This window comes from Drosophila grimshawi, unplaced genomic scaffold (genome assembly GCF_018153295.1).
Source record: "Drosophila grimshawi isolate 15287-2541.00 unplaced genomic scaffold, ASM1815329v1 contig_1367, whole genome shotgun sequence".
Taxonomy (NCBI): Eukaryota; Metazoa; Arthropoda; class Insecta; order Diptera; family Drosophilidae; genus Drosophila; species Drosophila grimshawi.
The window spans coordinates 8,089,873-8,108,604 of NW_025062889.1; the positions used below are offsets into that span (position 1 = coordinate 8,089,873).

Below are 18,732 nucleotides of genomic sequence, written 5' to 3' on the forward strand. Positions count from 1 at the left end.
TGTGCTCTCTTCAGTCAGCACTCCAGTTCCCCTCGTACTTCCGTTACTTCTATCTACCCGTCGCATAACGCACCACAGAAAAGGGAGACGGAGACACGCTACTCTCACACACATCAGATTGGCTCCGACCACTAAATTCATTTCATTTCAGGCTGGCAGATGTGCATTGCTTCCTATGGGCGATGTGTGGTGTTTGTATTAGTAAATATGTGTGTTACATTATGCATGCATGAAATTCCCCTACATCTGTGACAAGCAGTATGTGACCAGTTAGCAGTTAAAGGCAATTGTCCACTGGGATATTTTCTAACTGCGATCTAACTGTTTAAAGTTACCCATAAATATCCCTATGAAACTTTAACACTTCCTTTAACTTATTCAAAATTGAACCGATTAGATTAATTCTATACCCAAAATAAATGCACTTACATTTTTATGCATATCTTTCAAATATGTCACATTTTTCTTGTATCTGCATTGAAATAATGATTAATAGATAAACAAAGACTTTAATCCATAAAACATTTATAAGAACTCATATAGATTTTATTATAAATACTTTTAAACTACATTATTAATTAGAGAAACAAATAAATGTGCCCCTATTGCAGGGCATATATTCGCTTACAGTTATTCGTGTCATTTTTCCTTATGCTAGTAAGTATGATTCAGGTTGTAAGGACTCTCATGTGTGCAGAGCTTTAATTAGAATAAGCTCGAATTCTGTTAAGTTGTAAGTCCAAGATGATTTCTAAAAAAATCGATATTTCTTCTTTTTCTCGCTCGAAGTTGGCGTTGGCTGCTGTTGAGGATCCAATTGTCGCTTTGGCATCAATGGTGGCGGGGTATCCTCTGAGTTAGCTGCGGGCTCCCCCGGTAGAGAAGTGGGCGACTGGGGGCGTGGTGCTCGCAGAATAGAGGTCAGAGGTGGTTGGGGACTGGGAGCCTCGTGGCCATCCTCCTCGATGGGACCCAAGCGCGATCCGTGCACCGATGCCAGCTCCGATGGTATCTTCACCTGCGATCCGAACTCATCCCCAAACTCACTGGCAACGCCCATGCCAATGGTTGCTCCAACTTTGGCACTGGCACGCTTGAAATGATCACTGAGCTTAATCTGCACCACATTGATGAACATGGAGGTCAACGCCAAGCCAAAAATCAGATAGATCATGCTGACCATGACGTAGAAGGGATTACCCGGCACCAGATCGCCAAAGCCAATGGTGGACATCGAAATGAACACAAAGTAGAAGGCATCCAGGTAGGACCAGCTCGTCTCGATGAAAGTGTATCCAACACTGCCAAGCACAATGTAAGCAATGAGCAGCATGGAAGCCACTGAAACCGGCAAATTGAACTCATCGTCAACCTCAAAGGTTTCCGGGTAGGGTGAGGTCGGAGTCTCCGGATGGGATGTGCCCGATTTGCCAGCCTCAGCATCCTGAGATTCCTCATCCGCCGGCACATCACTCATCCCAAAGAACATGCTCGGACGTCGTATGGCCATGTCATAGACCGTATTTATGCCGGTCATTGCATCCCGGATCTGTTGCTGCTTCCGGATTTGACGACAGGAGCGTGTGTAGTAGACCCGTCTCACATACGCCCACAGGAACTTCACACTCCTCGTGAACAGTTTGCCCAAATCCGCGAGCACAATCAAAAACATTGGAATACCAATGATGGCATAGATTATGGTTAGCGAGCGTCCCACGGTCGTCTTTGGAGTTATGTGACCGTAACCTGGTGGACGAGAAAAAGTGAAAGACGAATCATTATTAAGTCGGCAATTTATGTTGACAATATAATTTAAAAGATTGTTTAGAAATTACACAAATCACACTTAGTATTTATTAGATTTAAAAATGGAGTTGCTTTCATTTCTTATAGTTAGATTTAGTTATTATTTTATGTTTTGTGGTAAGGATATTTTTTATTTTTTAAATTTAAAATATATTGTATTCAATTCATAATTTGTTATATATACATAGTAAAACTTTATCTTCAAATAATTATAGGTATTATAGTCGAAAGATACAAAGGAGGAACTTATGCAAGATTTCATCAATGAGATTTTAGTCCGTAAAAAGTACATCAAGGATAACGTTTCTCATTTTTCTTTTACCTATAGTTGTGATAACGGTCCAGCAATATATAATGCAATTGACAAAGTTAAATGATTTCTGGCCCGGAAATCGTCGCAGACCCAACTCGGCCAACGTATTGAGCTCATCCTCAAAGTTGCGCAGCTTATGGCGCGCCAAGGACTTCCAGTCATCCTCTCTAGCAATCAATAAATAAAGTGAGTTCAAGAACCTGTCAATGCTTTACTCAGCTGAGAAATGGTACCTCATATTGTGACTGACTGCCCAGAGATTGTCGATGAAATCCCTCTTCACCTTGCGCACCTCGCACTTGTAGATGTTCTCGGACATACCCTCCGTATACCGAAAGAGCAGTCCCCCAAAGCCGAGCAGGAGTATTAACAATATGGAGTGGGAAACGCATTCGTTTCGCAGCCTTCTTGTCTCCGCCATGCGTACAGGATAGTCGAGTTTGAGGCGTCGCCACTCGTGAACCGCCTCCAGCCGTAGGCGATGTAGAAATGCTCGGGAGAGGAGCTTCGCAGGCTCTGGTTGCTCCAATGTGATCACAGATCTTTGCTCCTCGATGTGCTTTGGCTTGCTTCTAAAAAGGTTACCAAGGCGTCGAAGGAGCGAGAGTTTCTCTTCAGTTGTAGTCGGTATTGTTTCCACTTCGGGTTTGATTTCAACTGCCTGAGGTTCCTCCTCGTTGCTTGCTGGGATGGCCTGTACATCCTCCACTTTCTTTGGCCTCTCCAGGCTCGACGTGCGCTTTGCTCTCTGTGGACGCTCCAGACTGCTGCTACGCTTGGTGTCGGGCTTGGGTTTCTCCTGATCCTTGTCGGGCATCCTTAGGCTATGGCTGCGTTTCACTTTGTCCACGGAGAAGGTGCCCAGACTCTTGGCCAGGGCGGCTTCTGCAATGGCTGCCTTTTCAGCTGCCTCCACATAGGCTCGACGCAGTTCTGTGCGCTGCTCCTCCTCGGTTCGCTTTGGATTCACGACGATCTCGTTAGGAGTTTCCCCTACCTCAACGTACTCCATTTTTCGCTTGATCTCCTGCCTCTCTCGCTGCTCGGGCGTCTTCGAGCGTCGCTGTGGTCGCACTGGGGACAGCGAATTATTGCGACTGACCGAGGCACGCTCGGGTGGCTTTAGCGGTGCCTGCTGTGTTCCGTTCGGGGGCGGAGGCGGTGCACCCCGAATGGGCAGCGAAACTGTTGCCTTGCGCACTGCTGGCTTTTGTCTAGTCAGCTGCTCCTCGGCCGTATCCGCATCGGAGGAGCTGAACTGCGTGGAGGATTCGTCATAGCCGCTGCTGCGATTCCTTAAGCGCACCGCAGGCACCTCGTGGCGCTGCAGGCGCAGACTCTGCACCAGTCGACGGCGCTCATCCTCATCTTGGGGCAACTGGAAACTGTCACTGATCTTCCTGTAGCTCTGCAGCAGTCGCTTGCGCTCCTCGTGATCCAATTGCTGGCGATGACGCAACTTGTGCTCCCGCTTCTCTCGCTCAAACAGCCGCTTCTCAGTCTCGAATCGCCGACGCTCACCCTCGAAACGCTGCAGATTCTGCTCCAGGCGACTGAGCGAATCCTGGGCACGCTGCTGCTGTTGAGCTGTGTAGGATTGGGAGCTGCCCGTCAGTTCACTCTCACTGGACTCGTCCTTGTGCCGTGGCGAGGACAAGCTCCGATGCTTAATCAGATGATTTGCATCCGGACTGCTAAGTTTCTCCGCCTCCCGCGGCTGCGATTGACTGCGGGCTGCAACGCCAGCGAAGGCCTTATCTCGTCTACGGAGTATCTTGCTCTCGTGAGCGGACATTGCTCCTGGCGGCCGTATCTGCATAGAGACATGTTGCGCCCCATAGTCATCCTGATCCAGCCCAGATTGAATGACCAGCGATGATGGTCGGCTCGCATCGGGAGTCTGCTCCCGCTGACTGCGTCCAGCGCGTCGACGATGCCTCAATTGCCTGGACGAAGATGCTCCGAGTTCCCCGGCATTCTCCATGGCCACCAACAAGTATCTTAAATTGTGCTAATTTTTCTTTGTTCGTCTTTCTCCCTCGCTCTCGCTCTCGCTATCTCGCTTTCTGTTCTTTTCTAGCTCATGGCACTATTTTTAGGCGTTCATATTTTGTTCCAAATGGAAAACTTATTTCTGAAATTGTAATTATATCACTTTTATGCATGCAAATTTCTTTTTATAGCGCTTGACTTGGCTTCTGTAGTGTACTGTAATAAGATAATGCTGTAAACGTTCAGGTTTATCGACACCTCAAAATCTGAAATTCCCTTTGCCACCACCAAAATTACTATATGCACAACTTTATATTTATTTTGTATATATACTGTGTATATATATCATATATATATATATAAATATTTTCGAATATATTCTATTCTCGAGCACGTCGCGCTTTTCACGTATTCACTGCTCGCACTTTCGCCTACAACGTCGTCTGGCTTCCAACTGCTCTCGCCATGAAAATATTCGAAAATATTTTGTATACATTTTTTTTGTGTTTTTTGAAAAATTTAAACAGCTGTTTATCTGCCTATTTGTGTGTCTATTAGCATGTCCACCACTGTTGAGATTTACGAGCAATTTTGATATCTGTTTATATCCATATTTATGTATGTCACATAATTTATTGTTTATAAGCGTTAAACTGTCATAATTCACAATAATTAAGCGAAACACTTTTCCCTTTTCTGGGACACGTTTGATGCTTGGCATACTTTTTGCACCTCTACTGTGGAAAAGCTTTAAAGCTTTTGCCTAATGTTTGGCGCCAAAGTGCTTTATTTACCGCATGCTCAAAAGTCGCAGACTTGTCTCAATTACCTAACAGATAATAAAGCACGCAATTTATGCTGGTTTATTTATTGATGTTTGGGAATTTTAGTATTTTTAAAACTGTCATCAATTTGTATTTATGGCCGTGATTACAAAAATATGATTTTTTTTCTGTAAAACAGACTCATTAATCAGCCGCAAATATTGCGGAATAATATTTGTTATTAATCACATTTATTCACAGCTAATATTGGGGTCAAGTTCTCGAGGTTGAATTTCATGGATGGTTGACTAAGAAGTATTATATATTGAATAAAATTTGATTTAAAAAGCAAATAGAGAGCTGAGCATGACAACATCGATTGCATCTACTCTATAATAATATTCTGGATTATCATATTCTGTAGAAAACTAAATTAAGTTTTCGATTTTTCAAAATTCTGACAAGGTTTATGAGTCAGAAAATGTTGAGCAGCGAATCATTCTTTTTTTTTTTGTAAAACAGACTCATTTATCAGCCCAAAAGATTACAGAATAATGTTTGCTAATATTTAATCTCAGAGTACTGGAATATTAGGGTCAAGTTTAAGAGAATGAACTTTGTTCATGCTTGACCAAGCAGTGTTTGTTGATATTGTTTTAAAAAGCAAACATACAGCGGAATACATCTACTTTATTATGACCCTATCATAATATGTAAATAAATAAATTAAGTTTATTATTTTTTCATTTTTGAGAATTCTGACAAGGTTTATGCGTCAGAAAACTTGGAGTAGCGAATGCTGTTTCCTTCCGCTGGCCGCTGATCGTGACTTGTTGCTCATAAAAATTGTGTTTAAATTTGGTAAATCACACTCCATATAAAAGTATCCCACTGACCATGAGTGAGTATGGAAATTCGAATGAAAATTCAATTAATAATATTTGCCGTTGATTTTCACCATCAACATTCGTGACGTAAATATAAATATTTTGGCACCCATAACATGCATATTTTAAAAGTGTTCCTTTTTCATAAGAATTTAATGCCCAGCCAATTTGACCACATGCGTTTGTGGTTTGTATGTATTATTTAATTAAGCACACTCTTGACAGACGTGCTCCTACAAACACACGTGGCGTATACGCAATGCTATTCACTTGATGACGGATCGAATTCGCATTAAGCTCATTTTCGTGTTTATTTTAATTGCCTGAGATTTTATTCAAGAATCGTGAATTTGTGTTTTCAGCATTAAATTCATAGCTCAATAAATTTTGGTTTAATTGTTAATTTCATTATTATGATTATTGAGCAATTTGCAGTGTTTCGAGGCGCATCAAATATTTCTCGGACGGCAAAAATCTTAAGTTTGATCAAGTGGACGAAATGATTTCTGTGAATTTCGTTGCTGTCTAAATAGAAATATGCTTTCAAATTCTTGTATTAAAAACGGTGACATTTTTCCAAAGTGAAAATGAAGAGATATTATTTTTGTCAGCTCACAGACAAGAATTCAGATGCGCAATATATAGTACATAAATTACTATATCTCGCAAATGTTCCTATTCTATATAAACACCATATAGACATACACACACACACCCATATACTCATACACCCATACACACATACACGTATGTGAGGGTACTTTCGCCAGCAAAAGAAAGACCAACGGAAAACTATTTCCATTTGCCTGTTTTTGTGTCACACACTTATTTTGAGTTGAGTTCAGTAGAAAATGTTGACAAGTTCCCTTAGAATAAATATGCTGTCTGTCTGCGACAAAAGATAAAGTAGTATATTTAAATATATATATATATATAAACATCTAAATATAAATCTAGTGACAAATTGATAATGATTTTATTTGGCTTACGTATTTGTTAGGACCAATTTAAGAAGTGTGACAAATCTGAACTTACCAATTGTTGTGTAAATGGTGCTGCTGTAGACCATCGCATTCCAGAAGGACCACGGATTCTTTTGGATGGCATCCTCCTCCTGGGTTAGTCCCGATCGTAAAAGAGTCTCCACAATTGAGCTGTGATCGTTCATTATACGCAGCACATCGCTGTCAAATGCAGTTTCTGATAACTGCAGAATAATTAACAACAATTAATAACACTTTTCTTTGACCTAATGTTTTTCTCGTACCGTATGCAAGAGTGGATTTTGGGCCATTTGTCGCAGTTCTTTGAAGAACATCTTTTGTTGGTATTGCAGATTTTCTATTTCTCGGGCAGCTGGTCGCACTGTGAAAGACATTAGTACAAATTTATACATATATATCAGGTGTGTTCTACATTTGACATACTCAGAGTGTTTCAACTGATTTTCCAAATCAAATAAAAACTCTTTAAAATTATAAATAGATTATTGTTTTAAAATTTTCACTACTCCAGCCTAAGTTTATTTTTAAATAAATGGATAAATATTTTTAAATCACTTACTGTGATGAAAACAAGCACATTGAGATACTTTTTAAAGGCACTCAAAAAGATTTGTATCTAAACTCGGATGTTGAGTATATACAAAAAGTTCTTCTCGATTTTTGTTTCTTTGCACTTTTCCAATAATCTAGCTGCAATTATTGTGTTGTTGTTAGGCAAGAATTAATCATCATCTTTTCTAATTGTTTATACTAAATTTGTTCCACAACCCTGAGGGGGTCATCGGTTGTGCTGCCTGCATGTATGTGTGTCTGAGTGTGTGTATTTAATTATGTTAGCCAATTTGCTCATCCGTTCGTTCAGTCAAGTTAAATATTTGTGTACTGTCAGAAGATAACAAATTCGATTTTACGATTTACCCTGACACCGAACAGACATAACTATTTGTGTATTTTGATTCTGCAAGTGTTTTCAAAACCATTGCCCGAAGAGCTCGATAAGCAAACAAATCATTTTAGCGAGATTGTTTACACCTCATCGATCAATAATCAGATCAGATTGAGCATATCACCACCATTTACAATTACTTACTCTCGACAGTGCGGAAGAGGAGAGCTCCGCCGAGGCTGTACAGGGCGAGGACCACCAAGAGAAAGAAGTGGGTGAACCATCGTCTCGACCACTTGCTAAACTTATTGTACAAGCCGTAGGTGAACTTCTCGCCGAAACTCATACCAGACTTGGTGAGATCAAGGAAGCCCTCGTAACCCTTCGTCATGAAGTTGCTAGCACCGAAGGGATTCGCCACGGGTGGCCAATAAGGACCGCCTGTGCCGGTGCCGGTGTAGTTTGTCTGTGAGGTATATGGCGCCTGTGGCTGTGCACTGGGCGGCATCGAGGTGCCGCCCATCGCCGATCCGCCATAGTTGTTGTTGTGTAAATTGTGGATATTGATACGCGGCGGACGATTCGAGCGACGCGACGGTGGCGGAGTACTCGGCGTAGGAGTTGGGGACTGCATCCTTAATATTGTATATATGTACGGTTATAATTTATGTTTCTTTATTGTTATTAGGCCACAATTTAGGCATGACACCTGTTTGGAAAGCGTATTCTGGTCACTTTTCCTATATAGAATTTTGGTTATATATTTTCTGTCAGTCGCTATTCCATCTAGTATGTGGAACGCATTTAGTGTGTATTATTTATAATTCTATAAGTACAAATGTTGCTTCTCCACTTTGCGATCTTTTTGGCGCCCGTTGCGTTCTTTGCTGCGGATCTTGCTTCCGTCCGTCGCGTTCCTGATTTAAACTGAAACTAAACGCAAGCATTTGTATATTCACAACAGACAGCATTAATGTCGCTGTGTGTCCGCCGTGAAACGAGCCAGCGAGCGAGCAAGCGGGTGAACGGATGAGCTGATGAGCGAGTGAGAGAGCACAATGACGACACCTCCATTGCCATGGGAGAAATTGGCATCCATGAGGTCACCACTTTGGGGCCTTTTGACGTCTTCTGTCTGCCGCTCGTCGAGTTGAGCAGGTAATGCCCGTTGACCGATCGCCTAATGAGTCTGCTGGCAATCGTCGGCTGTTGTCCACAGCCAGACGGATTAAGCCAAACTACAAACATAATACGAAAATATAAAGAACTCACTCGCTTCTAGACAATTATCTAATAATTAGGTAGAATTGTGAGTTTTTTGTAAAGCCACGTTTGAATGAGTCACACTCAAATTATTTAAATTACTCCCAATAGGTAAGGCGCAAAAGCTGCTTATGTATATATATATATATATATATATATATATATACACATACATATATATATGTATATGCTATGTGTACTACATACATTTATATTCATGTAGCTAATATGTATATAAGGCAAATACAAATCGTTATTTATACAAATGTTTTCACATTTATTCATCGCTTGACACTAATGAATTCCAATTTTTCGCTGAATATTTTGCGTTATTTCTTAAAAAAAAAGAAAATAAAAATAAATACATATTCTTACCCACCGAATCAAAATCAAGCTAGTCGCTTGCCAAAATCATTGAACGCACTGCAATTGGCGAATGGAAAACATATTTGCAACTCGATCAGACATTCAAGGAATTATGGCATAATCTAAATTCAAATTATATTGAAAAACATTCGGAATGCATCAAGTTCCATGAAATGTAGCAGAAGTTAGGTTTCCGACTGCGCCCAACTCAGCCATAATATCAATTCAAACTGGTCCTATTTGTCAAGATTATCAGTTGGCCAATAAATTAAAATCGTAGGATGCCGCCTAGATATTGTGAAAGATATTCATATTTTAAGAATGCATTGAATATTGTTATAATTTCAAATGAATATCTGAAAATTGCTCACAAGCAGTATTTTTTCTATTTACCAATTCAATTAAATACCTAAACAGACATGATAAATTAATTGAAATGAAAGAAACAGACATAAATATTAATTTTCGACCACTAGAGACATTTCAACATTTGTTATGTGTCCAAATTTTAACAAAAAAGCTACATCCCACATTTATTACTATTTTAAATTAAGACATATACTTACTTCGAGGTGCGCATTTGATAAAGCATATTCAAATATTTGATTTGTTTTAACTGTTTTTCTTCTTTTATTTGTATATGTTGGAATACAGATTGTTAATTTTATAGTATATATATATATATAAGTATATATATATACATATATCTCATGCTTGTAAGTAATATATAATCGTGTATAGGTGTACATATACACGCGATTGAATATTTTATTAATATGTGTATGTTATTTTCCCAAACTTGAACAGTTTACATTCCAACAACATTTTCAATATACATATACATATATATATTCACATATATATAGTATACAGTTGCTATGAAAATAATAGATTAAATGCTATTACAGAATTAAGAGTTTGTTGAAACTGTTCCATGTTTAAAAGCTCGCATTTATCTAGCAGTAAGTATGTCTATACATCTATTAATTTGCTTATATAAAATATGAATATCAACTTTACAACAAATCAGATGTTTCGAATATCATAAGCCATTATATATTATTTTGTAAATTTTACTCACAGTCCTTAAAGTTGTGTTTTTAGTGTTGTTGTTTACTTTTCTTTTATTAGTTACGATTTGGACGTGCACAAACACAAATTATACTCAAACTACAAGTATGTAAACTAAATATTTTGAAGATCGATCGAAGACGCTAACTCGTTTCTTTGGAATGGGCTCTAAAAACGGCCCACGAGTTTCTCACACTGCTATTCATTATAAATATTTTAATATTATTATATATAGATATATATATATATATATATAAATTTCTTTTTCAATTATTTTAGGGTTTATTTTGTTATATGTTAGAGAGCATCACTAGACAAAAAGCACTTGGATTGCAGACAGGCAGGCAGGCACTACGAGAACACTACCTCAATTCTTCTAGTTAACAGGGGGCATTAACAGACGCTATATCACTACCTCAATTGCTGTTGGCTAACAGCAGCTTAGAGCACTACATCAATTCTGCCAGCTAAATCGAGGGCCCTATTTGAGGGCCTCTTTCACTCGCTGCTCCCACTCGGCGCGACGTTGATGGATGCCCTTAAATTCGCCCACCGTTGCGGATCGCTCAATGGGCAGGCCAGGTGCCTCTGTGGCATCGGCAACTGTTGCTGCTGCAGCGGCAATTGTTGCTGTTGCCGTTGCCGACTTCAGCTGCAGCGAATACCTTTCGTTTGCTGGTTTAACACTGTTATTGGTGCTGCTGTTGTTGTTATTGCTGTTATTGTTATTGTTCTTATTGCTGTTGTTGTTGCGCACATTGCTGACCTTGATGGGCGGCAGATTGGCCAGCTTCTGCTGGGCAGGCTGCAAGTTATTGTTGAGATTACGGAAGTCAGCCACAGTGCTGCGATGATTGCCGCTGGACTGGGTGTGGGACTGTGTGTTGCTGTGTCCGTGGGATTGTGTGATTTTGGGTGGGTCTTGGGTGGTCGGCAGCTTGTCCAGCTTCTCCTCGCTGTTGGAGTGATTCTCCTTGTCGCTATCGATGCTCTGGCTGCCGTTCGTAATCTTCTTGTGATTGGCCACCGCTATCTGAGCTATTGCAACCACATCGTCATCCTTCACCTTCAGTGAGCGTCGTGCGAACACTTTCATCAGCTCTGGCGTGGGATCATCATGGCTCGTGGGGATTGCGCTTCCATTAGCAATACTGTTGCTGTTACTAGTGCCATTTGCGCTGGCAAAGGATTTCTTGCGCAGCACAACGGCATTCCCATTGCCAGTTTCCGGCGAACTGGGCGGGCTGGGCGAGCTGGCCGTGATTGTCTCGGGCTTTCTCTGGATCTCCTCGCTAATGGACTTCTTGCGCTCGTAGCGCATCTCGGTCAGCTTGCGTTCCGCCTGCGTCTTCTCCTCGCTGAGGAATAGACGTTTGCGCTCCTCCAGCGATAGGCGATTCGCATTAGCCTTCTCATGCTCCACGGCATCCACGCGCTTCATCTTTGGTGGTGTGCTGGGTGAGATTACAGTTGTAGCTGTGGCGACGAGCACCTCGTTGCTCCCATTGCTGCTGCTCCCGCTGCTCACGTAGCTGGAACGCAAACTGGTGGCGCTAACGGCACGCTGCTGCTTGACCAAGGCTGCTCCCGTAGTCTGGCTAATACTCTGAGGTGACAATGGCTGTGGCGGAGTACGTGTGGCACTGACTGGCTTCTGGGATCGCTCGACAATCTGTATGCTGCCCGTGCTCTCGTTGCTGAGACGTCGCATGCTTAGATCATCGCTGCTTTGACTGCGCTCCGTCGGCGTCGAAGGCGATTTCACATTCTTGGCCAGCACCAGATGATTCGTTTTGCTATGCAGGCGTGCCTGATCCACTCGATTCAGCTGTATCTTCATGAATTCGGGTTGCATCTCCACATTGTTGGAGTCGCGACGATTGCACTTGCCAGGAGTTGTTGGCGGGCTGGCCGATAACTTAGCGCTTTTGGTCAGTGGACTAGCTGTCTCCTTGCCGGGAGAACCGATTGCAATGGTTGTTGTCTGCTTGAGTTCAAGCACCTTGGGGCGCTGAGGGACTGACGATAGCTGTTGTTCCGACGAGAGTTGCTCACCCACTGTGCAGGATTTCCTGAGTAGACTAACCATTGGCGACTTGACAATCAGATCAATGTTCTGCTCGATCTGGGAGATGTTGGCAGGACCTGGACTGGTCACCAACAGCGCCGAGTTGCGTTGCGGAGACAACTTTGTTTGCTGCAGTTTGCCAGTTGATTCGGCGCGTGCCTGAAGCAACTTGTTGTCATTGATCTCAAAACCCAGTGAGACGCACTTGGCGCCGGGTGACATGGGTGACATGGGAGACATAGTCAGCGGTGACTGTGGCGATTGCGGTTGCTTGTAGTAGGAGGTGGGCACACGGAAACTGAGCGACAAATCCGGTAGACTGGGCATATTGTTGTGCATGGAAGCGGACTCGGCGATCACATCGCGCTCCTCCTGATAATTGCGAAAGCTGCGCGCTTTCTCAACAGTCTTGCGCTGCTTTTCCTCGTAGTACAGCGGTGATGGTTCATCCGTGCTCGTCTCCAACGAGTTGGAGGAGCTCGAGTGCTGACCCATCGAATCGCTGGAGCGCGAGAGTTTCTGCTGGAAGGCACTCAAGCCCACAATGCGAGGCTTCCGCTCGAAGTGACTTGTTGTGGTGGCAGTCTCCGTTTTGAGTTGTGCCTGCTCACGGACCAGCGATGTGGACTGGAAGGTGTCGTTGCCACGTGAACTCCTCGAGAGCAAATTGGTTACATCGGTGTCACTGTTGGTTAGGGTGGCACTGGATGAGGTAGCTCCTAGCTCCTGCGGCAGATATCGCTGACGGGCTGCTGGACCTGACTTCGGCTTGACCGCGGTGGGTGGTTGTGGATGGACGCCATAATTGCTGACCATGGCATTGAGGCCATGCTTGCCTTCGTTATGAATCTCACGCTTAATGATCTGACGCGTCTCCTGAATGTTCTGCTCATGCGAGGTGGCGCTACGCGATTTGCTTGACAGCTGCACCGGATCACGTGTGGCTGCCTCCAGGCAGGAGGTAGAGATCTGCAGCTTCTTGGCTGAGTTCTGACTGTTATCTACATCCTCAAAGCCATCGTTGGCTCTCGCAATGCTGCGCTTCGAATTGCGTTGCATCAGTCGACGCAGGAATCCATGCTCGCCGGCATCCGCTGTGCCATTGGGCACATCGTCGCCATCAGTTGAGGATTCGCCGCGTGCATCAAGAAGCGTATTGGCCGCCTTGAAGTTAAGTGCACGCAATCCAAATGATTGCGCAGATGACGACGTTGAGGATGTGGTGTGTGTTGTGGTATGCGAAGTGGTTGTTGTTCTCTCGCTGCTGCTGCTGCTGCTACTGATGCTATTAATATTTGTTATCGTTGAGTTCTTCTGCTCGATTGTCTTGGTGCGCATATTGGAATTGGTGGTGTTCGTGGCAGTTGCGGTGGTTGTGGCAGTCAATGCACTGCCCGGTGGCAAAGAGCGTGTCTTGGTCTTAAGATCAGCATCTACGGGAAGCAAATATCAGCTGAAGTTCTAAGTAACGTGAGTATTTCCCAACTTACTCTTGACAGCTCTCAAGCTGGGATTTTGAGCCTGTTTTTGGCTCATCTTGGCAAGGTCCTCCTCCTTGGCCTCGGGTATGGAAGTCTGTTGAGCAGTCAAATATATAATTATATAATTATGTAGATCAAAGGTATTATATAATCACAAACCTCTAGAGTTCTTCGGTGATGCCGCGTCGGTCCGTTCTTCTTGACCGGCCGGATGGCCATCTTGTGCTTGGCAGCGGCATGTGAGAGGCGTTGCCGTTCCGAACCCACTGCATCCACATCTTCCTCATTGTGGTGATTGTGCTGTTCCCGCAACAGAACCGAGCTGCTGTGCTCCGCGGAGCTAATCGATTTGCTGCTCGTGTGCTGTCTATGGCTTTGGCTGGTGTCCTCGCCATCGGTGCTGTTCACGCTCAACAGGCTAAGGGAGGACGACTCGTGGCCCTGAGCCACACTACGGACCTGGCCGCCGGCAGTCTTACGGCTCTGGCCGGCGCCCGTCATGCGCTGCGGCGAAACGGGACTTCGAGGCAGACCCAGGTCCTCATCGGAGGCATCGGGACGATTTCGACGTTTTCGCAACACATCTGTCAGCTCCGCCTGCAATAGATGATAAGAGAAATTGGATGTTGTTGAAGATTTGTTGGAATTGTAGTTGTAGTCGTTTCATCTAAGGGTAAATCATGGGTTTACCCAGCTCTTCCAGCGAAACACTAAACGGGCGCGTAGACAACTGCGGCTGAGTCGACTTTCACCACTAGATGATCCAGTTAATTTCATTTTAAACGGATTCTGCTTAAAGTCAATCATTTCGATAGCATTCACTCAAGGACAAGGCCTCAAATGAATTTAACTGTTTGTTGAATTTGTTAGCGAATTTGCAAAGTTTACATATTGAGCATATTTTTGGTGATGTAAGAGTTTCAATCTAAATCCCAACCAACTGCTGTATAAGTATCTGCCCAAGCGACAATGGCTAAGTAGTTGATATTTTCGAAAGATCTTTTCCACATTTATCAGAAAATCGTCCTCAAGGTTGGTTATTAGAAGGAAGGTTATATTTTTCTTTAATTGCACACAAACTTACTTTCAAAGGGTTGCCTGTTTTATAGTTATTTCACAGAAGGAAAAAACAGAACAGCAAATGGGTGAATGAGTGTAAAAATAAACACTTGCCCCGGGCAAAGCCGATTAGTGTCTTCTGTGTGAATTTCATCGATTTTTCAGATAGTCACAGTGTCTGAAATTGATATGGAACCAGCTAACCACAGAGGAGAAGCTGTTGACCACTCGCATAATCTCTTACCGAAAACGAAAGCTGGAACGGATTGGTTTGCATGTTGCGGGTACCCGCGCTTCCGGCTACCATTTTCTATTAATTTGCTGATGCAGCAAAACAGCAACTAAAAGTGCCACCGAAGCTTTTTCCACCACACTTGCGATAATTAACTAATAAGGGCTATTGTTGTTGCGTTGTGGCAGGCACGCGATCCGTTAGATTTCACTTTCTTTCCTCAGCAGCAGCAGCAGCCGTAGTAACAGCCGTAGTAGCAGCGGCAGCAGTGGTTGTGGCAATGGCAACAAAGCAACGTTGTGCACGCATCCAAGTGCAATGTGCAACTGAAGACATAAGTAGAGCCGACATATCACGAAATGGCGATGTGGTATAGGGCGAGGCAGGCAGCCAGGCAGATGCAGGGACAGACGGAGAGATACAGGGGCAGGCAGCACCCTCGACAGATGCGGCAACAGCCACAACAACAATGCAACAATTGTGAAATGGTATCTCCGACTTTTTACCTAGTCACAACATAATTGGGTGCCAGGCAGGCACAATGTGAATCTGTTTATTGTCATCACTTGCAGAGAGAGAGAGAGAGAGAGAAAGAGCGAGAGATAAAGAGAGAGACAGAGAGGGAGAGGGAGAGTGCATTTCAAGGGTAAACGAAAATACCCAAATCTAGTTAAGATAGAACATAAACTTCAAGCTGAGCAAAGTAAACAAATGCAACTGCATTGCTCCTCTTCTTCTCCCACTTCTCCCACCCTTTCCCTGCTCTCTGTCTCTCTCTCTCTCTCTCTATTTATAAAGATCGGGGCAAACGCTTCCTTATGGATACGCTCCCAGTTTCGTTTTCATTTCTTTTTCCATTACATTAATCAGCGTCTGTGGAGCATGACGCGTGAAGTCGGCGTACTTAAGCATGTCCATTCCCGCTTTTAGAGTCTATTTTTGGGCAGCATCCCAAGGATTTAATGCCAAAATGCTGCAAGGTTAAAGACCTCGTTCATAAATTACATTCTCGCATATACAAAATATAATTGTAGCACTATTATTGATTAGTGACGAGGAGAGTTCAATGTCCCCGTTTAGCCAGGTTGTACTTAAAGCCATGTGTCGACTTCCAGCAAATATGTAATTAAAGACTGTACTTGAAACTGCTACTAGAAAATAAGCATATGTAGCAATTTTCAGAGTTTTCTTTCTGGAAACTGAAGATATTCAGTTCAAAAACTAATTTTTAATAATAATTCTCCAGTTTAGTAAAAGAAATTTCAGTTTCTCTTTGATGACTTGTGTAGCAATGAAATTGTCCAAATTGACAAGCTAGCTTAGACAGGTACAGGTAATGAATGCGAAGTATTCCAGAACCCATTCACCAGGTAGCTGATGTGCACACATTTTTCCATACAACAATCCCTCCAATAGTATAAAAGAGCAGCCGCACTCATATGCACTCATTTGCACTCATTTGCACTCGTATGGAGTAGCGCAAATGTGTTGCGAATCACCCACTCGTCACATTCGTTGATTTATTGGCACACTTGGTGAGTGGGCCAACTTGTGGCCATTGGCCTAACATGCAACTTGTGGCCAGCAGTCATCCGACAGACGGACTGACTAACTGACTAAGTGACTAAGTGACTGTCTGACAGTGTGTTTATTACAACAGCACGTCGACATCTGTTGGGGAGTGCGACGAGTTTGCCATTAGTTTGGCTATGACATGTTTTTTTATTTGTATTTTTTCGCTTTCGCATTGCGGCGCAACAGTTGGCAGCAATGAAATGCAAAACGTTGGAATTAAATCATTTTGGACTGTGCTTTTGCACTTTAGATGTCAAACATATGGATGCGGAAAATTGGCTTCCTGTTGCAGTCAACTAAATCACTGTGCAGTTATGCAAATCCAATTACGAAAATAAAAGCGAACACAAAACTTAATCATTTCTAACAAAAGTAATATTTTTAGAGCAAAAATAATAATAATTTCAAGAGTTCTACGCTGATTTTGTTGGTTTGCTATGGGTTGAAACTGCAGACAGTCTGTTAACGCTTTTTTCTATTTCTCTGGCAACTCAGATGAGCACATTTGGGTATTCAAACAATTTTCAAGGCTTGTCAAACTGTTCTTTGTGTTATTTCTTAAAACCCAACTAAGGTTATTCATATTATCCAATTCATCATTATGTTTTGGGAAAATAACAACCGTTTAATGGACGCGGAAATCCATAAGGTATGCAAATCAATTGCTTATGCAATTTGCGAGCCCACCAAGCAGGAAGTCTGAATACTCCACTTACTAAAAGCATACAAGCTGATATTGTTTGTATGCATTTTTTTTTGGATGTGGGTTGTCTAATTTCTTCAACATTTGATTTGGACATTTTCTTTTCGGCCACAGTCAGTCAGTCCTATAGACCCAAAGTTGGCCAACAGGTTTGGACCAAGTTCCTCTGTCCATTCTCTCTCGCACACCCAGGCACAGGCAATTAAAGTCGAGCGTGTGAAATGACATTGCATGTTGTCCCCATCATTCTCATTCCCATTTCCCCTCCCCCACTCTCTCCAACTCCTCATCTTTGCCCCAACTGATGGCATTTGAGTGGCTGTTGATGTGTGTGACCGCTCCTGAGCAACCTGGTTTGCTACCAACCAATGCGTGTTACCGTGTTACCATATTCACCATAGCCAAGTTATCGTCGTCGGCAGTACAGTGAAAATTGAATGTCTGCGCTGTCGCTCAATTACCCCATTATGGACCGTCAACTAGATTTTTTTCTCTTTCTATTTGTTTTTTTTTCTTCTTTTCTTTTCATTATTTATATATACAATCTGTGGAGCGTCTTTCGAACCGGTTAAATGCGAGTCACATTGGCCTGGGATAAAAACTAAGTTGGCAAAGGCTTAACTCACACACAGGAAGCGAAAGCTTCAATGATCCTACGATTTTTTATTGGAAATTCCGTTTTACTGGGATGAATATCTCATCAATTTATTACTGAGCTGGCACATATAACAGAACTCCTTTAGATAACTTCTAGAAACGAGAATATTCAAATCTAGCTTTCTTACACCACAAAAAATAATAATTGTAAATTTAGTTGGTTGGTAACGAGGCAAAGTAGTTTACACAAAAGTTGCACAACTTTGAAACTTTTTCACTTTTCCAATTTGAATTTTCTATTCTGATGATTTTTGCCGATTGCGAGCAGAAGCGTTGTCGACGTCCAAGTGACTCGAAGCAAACTGATTTAGCGGAAAACTTTGCAGGAGTTCAATAGCATAGAAACAGAAAGAAATGCGATTTATTTGCTAACCAGGTTGGCAAATAAGCTATCAGCTGTGGGGTGGGAGGGAGGAAGGGGGAGACGGAGGGTAGAAGCGCAACGGCTAACTGACAGTCAAGTGGAAAAAAGTGGAATAACGAGAAGCAGTAACCGGCGGACGAGTGCAGTGCAACCAATACCAATACAGATAGTCTCAGGCAGGCAGCAAGTAACTCGTTTGGCCGCAGCAGCAATCACTGAAGAAGCATTAGAAACACAACAA

At 42.7% G+C, this 18,732-nt stretch overlaps 2 protein-coding genes across 4 annotated transcripts in view; both read right to left on the minus strand.

Moving 5' to 3' along the window:
- Positions 1 to 524: 524 nt before the first annotated feature.
- On the minus strand, positions 525 to 8,587 carry LOC6559471 (potassium channel subfamily K member 4). Of its 2 annotated transcripts, XM_032735531.1 has the most exons (4): positions 7,857 to 8,587; positions 7,030 to 7,127; positions 6,798 to 6,969; positions 525 to 1,746 (listed from the first exon to the last, which is right to left on the minus strand). In XM_032735531.1, exons 1-4 carry the CDS (start codon positions 8,284 to 8,286, stop codon positions 752 to 754), a joined length of 1,695 nt encoding a protein of 564 aa, XP_032591422.1. In that variant the 5' UTR covers positions 8,287 to 8,587; the 3' UTR covers positions 525 to 751. The 2 variants fall into 2 exon arrangements, with proteins under 2 accessions (XP_032591422.1, XP_001986105.1); XM_001986069.2 differs by lacking the exons at positions 6,798 to 6,969; positions 7,030 to 7,127; positions 7,857 to 8,587 and adding exons at positions 2,129 to 2,286; positions 2,353 to 4,450 and having other exon boundaries at positions 554 to 1,746.
- Positions 8,588 to 10,616: 2,029 nt separating this feature from the next.
- The window catches only part of LOC6559172 (serine-rich adhesin for platelets), a 30,990-nt gene continuing 22,874 nt past the window's right edge, over positions 10,617 to 18,732 (minus strand). For both annotated transcript variants that reach the window (XM_032735349.1, XM_032735350.2), the window contains exons 6-8: positions 14,061 to 14,498; positions 13,911 to 13,995; positions 10,617 to 13,853 (exon numbers count right to left, since the gene is read on the minus strand). In XM_032735349.1, the coding sequence (XP_032591240.1) occupies positions 10,834 to 13,853; positions 13,911 to 13,995; positions 14,061 to 14,498 (3,543 nt within the window). In that variant the 3' untranslated portion in view covers positions 10,617 to 10,833. The remainder of the gene's footprint in view (positions 13,854 to 13,910; positions 13,996 to 14,060; positions 14,499 to 18,732) is intronic.

Excerpts from the sequence above, each read along its gene's own strand:
- LOC6559471 (XM_001986069.2), bottom strand. The coding sequence starts at position 4,103 with ATGGAGAATGCCGGGGAACTCGGAGCATCTTCGTCCAGGCAATTGAGG. Across the intron at positions 2,287-2,352 it reads GCAGTCAGTCACAATATGAG|AGAGGATGACTGGAAGTCCT; the intron begins GTACCATTTCTC and ends ATTGATTGCTAG. Across the intron at positions 1,747-2,128 it reads GACCGTTATCACAACTATAG|GTTACGGTCACATAACTCCA; the intron begins GTAAAAGAAAAA and ends CTCGTCCACCAG.